Source organism: Buceros rhinoceros, unplaced genomic scaffold, assembly GCF_000710305.1.
Source record: "Buceros rhinoceros silvestris isolate BGI_N320 unplaced genomic scaffold, ASM71030v1 scaffold20634, whole genome shotgun sequence".
Classification (NCBI taxonomy): domain Eukaryota; kingdom Metazoa; phylum Chordata; class Aves; order Bucerotiformes; family Bucerotidae; genus Buceros; species Buceros rhinoceros.
The window spans coordinates 3,694-9,800 of NW_010410297.1; the positions used below are offsets into that span (position 1 = coordinate 3,694).

The following is a 6,107-nucleotide window of genomic DNA, read 5'->3' on the forward strand; positions in this document are numbered from 1 at the left end:
GTCAGGTTCACCAGAATATGCACCCAGTCTAATCTAGTGAACAGCCATCTTCTGTTAACATACATGCACTATTTTCACCATTTATGTCCTTCTTAAATATATTTAGTTACTGAGTTGTAGTCCACCCTAAGTCCTGGGACTTCAGTTATTGATGATCTGATCAGTATTCATATTTTACTGGGCAATAGCCGAAGATCTTCTGTTGCACTTAATGCAAAAAGTTAGGTTTCTCAGGACTTTGACTTCTCTAATGCAACAGCCTTCTGAGCTGGGAACTTCAGCCATAAAGCAAGGAGAACAGGGAAGCAATTTAATGGAATTCCATTATTAATTATTCATAACTTAACTGCATCCAGATGGTTCATTAGGATTAGAACATCATTAAGTTGAGTACCATATAAAAACACAAGTGTGCACGGTTTCTGCCCCTGGTGCCAGTTCCACTACCATTACCCTTCCTGAACAGTGAATGTTAACCTGAAAGCCAGTCCACAAGTGTTTTAGTTGATTCACTCCCATGGTTGCAGAACTGTGGCCTAATGGACTATACAGTATAGACTGCAAAGCAAAGTATAAAAGGATGGTCAGATGCAAGAAATAAACAGGTGTGTGTACATGCATGCACTGTATAGCTTATGCAGTTATTAGTTACTCAAGGTAAAAGAAAATAAAATTGTCAAAGGCAGTATTTTTCCCCAGTTGATATCCACTTGTGACATAAATCACTGTTAACAGTTTAGTTTCTTTAAACACACAGAGTAGTTCTTGAGAGGAAGCTTGGTTTTAAATTAGCCGAAGAATAGATCTGAGATGTAATTTTTCCAAAATTGAACATATTAAAGCTTATTTTTCAAAAATAGCTTATATAGCTTGTGTTCAAGAGATAGATAGAGCTGAAAACCAGTATGGATTTTCTGCGAGACATGAAAGCTTCTAATTAGACTGGATTTCAGATCTAAAATCCCATTTCCATGGAATCATCAGTTATAAGAAAGCTGCTGCCTCTCATTCTATCTTTTGTCCTCAGTTCCTGTGTAGTGCCGGCAAGAATGTCATCTATCAATGTACAAATGTTAAATCACCCCAGTCATGAAATATTAACAGAATGAATACAATTATGACTCCTAAATTGAAGTCTTTCTAGGTGCAATTTGTCACCATCTACAACTGTACAATGTTATTAGAAGAGTAAAACTAGAAAACTATGAAATAGATATATTGGAAAAATAGCATTTCTAGTACATGCATTTAATATAGGTAAGCCCTGAACCTGCTTCAGCTGAGGTCAACAGGAGTTTTTCCTTTGATGTTAGTGGAAGCAGAGCAATGACTTCTTCAATGTTTTTGTTCTGAGCAACAGATGAACAACATAATAGCAGTTCTTAACTCCTTCATGCAAAGGTTTAGATTTTCTGGAGCAAAGTAGAATAAGCATGCTAGTAATTATTTTCCAGATGGCAGTAATGTATATTCAAAGTTTTAAATTAGCTTCCTATTAGAACAGGTGCACTCATTTTTTCTTTTTGCCTATATTTCCTGAAAGAATCCGAGATAGGCAATGCTAGGGGAAGAGATCCTATGGACGGTCTTTGTGAGAAACATGTGAAGTTCTCTTGCCCACTAGTTCCTCCAAAATAATAATAAAATTAGCAAACTCAAAGATTCAGTGTAATTTTGAAATAATTTAAAACCTTACAAAATCTGGAAGATTATTAAACATGTACAATTCAGTCGCATATCATCCAGAACTTAAAAATACCACAAGCCATATTTCTTGTATTTCATTACTAATCGTTTCCAACAATACTCAAAGTAGTTTTATTATAATGAGAATATTTTTATCTCAACTATTTCATACGAATGCATCATGTTTCTGCCTGCTTATTACCTTTTACATGCTATGGACCTTGATAAGGCCCTAGTAACCTGATGTAACTTGGAAGTTAGCCCTGCTTTTAGCAGGAGGTTGGAGGTCCCTTCAAGCCTGTTTTTCTAGAGTTCTGTGTTTTTTCTGCAATTTTTCTGTAATTCTATGAATTCATGGAGTGTCCTTTCCACGACCCTGACCACAAAAGCAGATGTTTGTCTGTTCTTATGGTCACTTGTAGCAGCCCGGACTGCCTGCTGATCTCATTTCATGCATACTTATCTCCCCTGATCTTCACTCTGGGTCTCAGTCTCCTCATTTATTTTGCTACACTATATAAATACAGCATAATCTCACGCCTTTAAAAGACAAAACAAGATATTATTAACTGACGTGCTTTTCTGTTGCCTTTCTCTTAATGGTTAAGTGCAGTCTCCTTCCTGCAGTTCTGTCACACACCAGACTGGCATTTGCCTGCCTTTCATTCTGAGGAAGCCAGTATCTCATTTTGATCTCAGTCCCTCAGAACATGTTCTTCATCAGCCTCAAAACTGCTATTCTGTACTCATCTATCTTGTGGGCCATCCTCACTGAAGGCAGTGGTGCATTTTTCCTTATGTCCTGTCATCCTCATTTGATTCCTATCACCGTTTTTATTTCCTTTGCTTCCTTAAATGTTTTTTTTTTTTTTTGAGCAGATCATTTGGAAGGACCTCCACTTTCCTCACTTTGCTGTAGGGTTCCAAGTGCTTGGGCCTCCATTTCCTTCTCTTTTTTCTCTGCAATAGGCCTGTTGGTGATTTATTCCACAAATACTATTTTAGCTAGCATCTATATGTGCAAAACCTGCAGAGCTGCTTCTCTAGTCCAGACTAGACTCTGATTTTTCAAGCAAAAAAAGAAATTATGCCTACTGCCATCACCTTTTGGAGGTCTAGCCTATATTAAACTTAATACATACATACACATACTACTTTAATAACATGTCATTCAAGGTAGAGAAAACCAGTGGCATTATCTTAAACTCTTGATTTCTGAGTCCTCTCCTTTAAATTTCCTTGATATTTCACTATGTTTCCTGTTACTACGTGTGGGATGCAGACATCTTTACCCATTCCAAAAACAGTCTCATGTAAGCTGTCAGTATCACCTGTTAACTGCCACATTGTCCTCCTGGCTTTGACATAGCAATTTAACTGCTTTTACTCATTCGATATACTAGCGCAAAGGTAAATTCTTAAACGTTCTTTATGCCATCGCTTCTTCACTGATGCCCTATGACACTAGCTTTGATTGCTTCTATATATAGTTTTCAAACAAACCTTTGTCCATTCACTCATGTTTTGGAGAAGCGGCAAAATCACTGTCAGGAGGCAGGAGCAGGACTCCAGAGAACTGAAGTGACTGAGACTATGAAATAGAAAGCCACCTATACCTGCTTAAAGCTTGCACATCCTCCTGAATGAGGAAGGACTACTGAACGTCAAACAGGACCAGTTTAGATGGCATGCAGGGAATACAGGCACACAGGAATATAGATTGTTACAGATCCCTCATTAACCAGCCTCCAAATCTCACCTTCTGACTTCCCCTTCTTACAATGCACACAGAAGAAAAAAAAAAATGACAGTATTTAAACTGATGGTGTGCTGAAACCCTTACTAATCAGCTAGACAAATATTGTCACTCTCATTTTACTTTTCCATTCATGGGTTTTTTTTTTTTTCCCTTTTGTCTTAACTTGGATTATAACCACTCTGTGGGAAGTCTTTGTTTTTGTTCTGTGTTTGTACAATGTCTAGCCAGTGGGATGCTGGTCTGATTAAGCTTCACAGGCACTCTGGTGACACGAACTAAAAACAATACCGCTTTCTATTCCTGCTACTTCTATAGGGACTATTTGGCTGTGGGAAGCTAAATTCTATGGCTGCATATGTACCATCTGAACAATACATGAAATTTTAATCACTGGTCTACTGCAAAACTATTAAAGGACTTGCAACATCATTGGGGAATTGAAGAGAAAAGCTAATTTAATTTTCATACAACTGGAAAAGTAAATGCAAAGAAAAAAAGCAATTAAACCCCCCTATACATCATTGCATTTCATATGACAAACATTGAACTTTGTCTGCCGTTTTTCAGTGTTATTCAGTAAGAAGTTAAAATTATGGGCGCAGCAAAAAGTAGACAAAAGGAACCCTTCTTTCTGTCATTTTCTCTAATCCTTTATCTCCTCCTTTCCATCATATCATGTTGTTTAACAAGTAAGTGCCCAATAACAGAATATCATGAGGATTTTAAAGTTCATTGAACTTTATTGTAAACAACTTTTACTTTAATCTTTTACACAAAAATTGAGAAATCACCATTCCTCAGTCTTCTATAAAAGGTTCTCTAGAGTTTAATCTTTTACTATGGCTAATGCTATAGGTATTTTATTTATCCAGATTATCCCCTATTGATGAACCTTGTAAACTTGAAGGTGAAAAATAGGTTTCCTTGATGATCTGCACTTCTGAAGGTTCTTTGAAATCCCTCAGTGTGAAGACTGGGCTAAATACAGCATATTATTTAAAATAATTATATTATCTCAGACTATGCTGCTAAAAGCTGAAAGAGTACGGGGAAGTATTAAAAGTTTTAACAACAACAAAAAATATTATTAGCCTTTTACTGCCGTGTGGCACCTGCTGCTGAAGGCACTTCTGTTAATGACTAAGAGGAGGTAGAATACTTCCCATTTAGATTTGAAGCTGTATGACAGACAAGCTCTGCTATTTCCATAGTGCAGATATCTTAGAGGGCCTAACCTTTGCAGGGAAAAAAACGTGTATGCTTCAGGAGGAATACTGACTTGGCAAGAATTACAAATAGTTTCTCATTCCCTTCCTCCCCCATCAAATCAGAAAAGACAATAAACAGTCCTATCCACACCCAAATTAGTAGCCAAAAGCAGCAGAATGAGCAGTACTGAGAAGTATAGCCTATCGCTCTTAGTCAGGAGAATGGTTATGTTGACATTTAGTCAACGTATAAAAGCTACATCAGAGCTATCAATGAAGATGCAAGAAAATCCCATTACCCCTCCAAAAACGTAGCACCTCTGAGAACAAACAAAACCGAATTCCTGAGAATCTTGCTATGTCTGGACAAAATCAGAAGAGTGCAAGTGTAATGAATTGAAGCCTGAAGATAATTCTAGTCAACGTCAGACTTCTGATGTAACTTCAGACTGACATACACTTTTGGAGATACTGGATGCTATTTTTTACAACAGGAGCAGCATTCTACCAACTCCTCTGAATTCACGCACTGTGCCATTAAAAATATTTACTTAAATATTTGCATTTCCAAGAAGGAAGCAGTGCTCTTCCTATAGCACAGACTCTCTGAAGTCTTGTATTTAAAGGAAAGACAATTTAAAAAATTTATTGGAAACTTCTAAACAAAACAAAACTACAAAAATCAAATCTGGAAGAAACAGATGAAACAAGCTGCTCATATTAATAAGGCCTGAGGCACATTCATACTGAAACATTTTCTTTGAACATAAGTATATGTTTCTGTCATTTAAAGCAGCGTTGGCACACAGCACCTTTCGATACAACCATCCCGAATCTTTATTGTTGTAAAATGAAGTCACCATATAGAGAGAGGGAAAAAAGGAGGGAAATAGCTCTACTAATTCTGCAGTCATCTTTAAATTCTTGCTCAATGAGAATGTTACATGTCAGAAAGGAAGATAAAACGGAGGGTGGCAACCAAGATTTTTCATTCATGTCATCTAATTTTTCTAACAATTCTAAAAAATACATGCTCAAAGTTCATTTTTAGAAAAGACATACATTTAAGTCTTGAAAAATTATTGTACTTGTGATTAAATCTAGAGTATAAATTAACATATTTACCTCATTATATCAGAAAGATTGCCTCAGTATCAAGAATTTCTTGTTCTTGACTGACGCAGTATTTCATTATTGTATGGAAACAACTCATCAAAAATAGATTTGGGGCAAGGGTTGGAGTTCAGTTGCAAACAGTTGATCACCTTAATGATGGGTTTCCAGTTCAAGAATTGTCCATTCCCCTTGAGGGGACGAACAGTCTTCAGATGAAAAGCTTGCCACTGTAATGCTTGCTGAAGAATCGTCAAGTGGAGACATGAGCTCAGTCCACCTACTGAATGTGTCAACTTGTGATGTACCCTGAGGATTTGAACCATCTCGTGCCAGAAAGA

The 6,107-nt window shown here is 36.8% G+C and overlaps 1 protein-coding gene across 1 annotated transcript in view; it reads right to left on the bottom strand.

The window, feature by feature from the left end:
• Positions 1 to 5,919: 5,919 nt before the first annotated feature.
• Positions 5,920 to 6,107, bottom strand: part of KIAA1107 (KIAA1107 ortholog) — a 25,126-nt gene continuing 24,938 nt past the window's right edge. Inside the window, exon 17 of the mRNA XM_010135573.1 lies at positions 5,920 to 6,107. Within this exon, the coding sequence (XP_010133875.1) occupies positions 5,920 to 6,107 (188 nt within the window).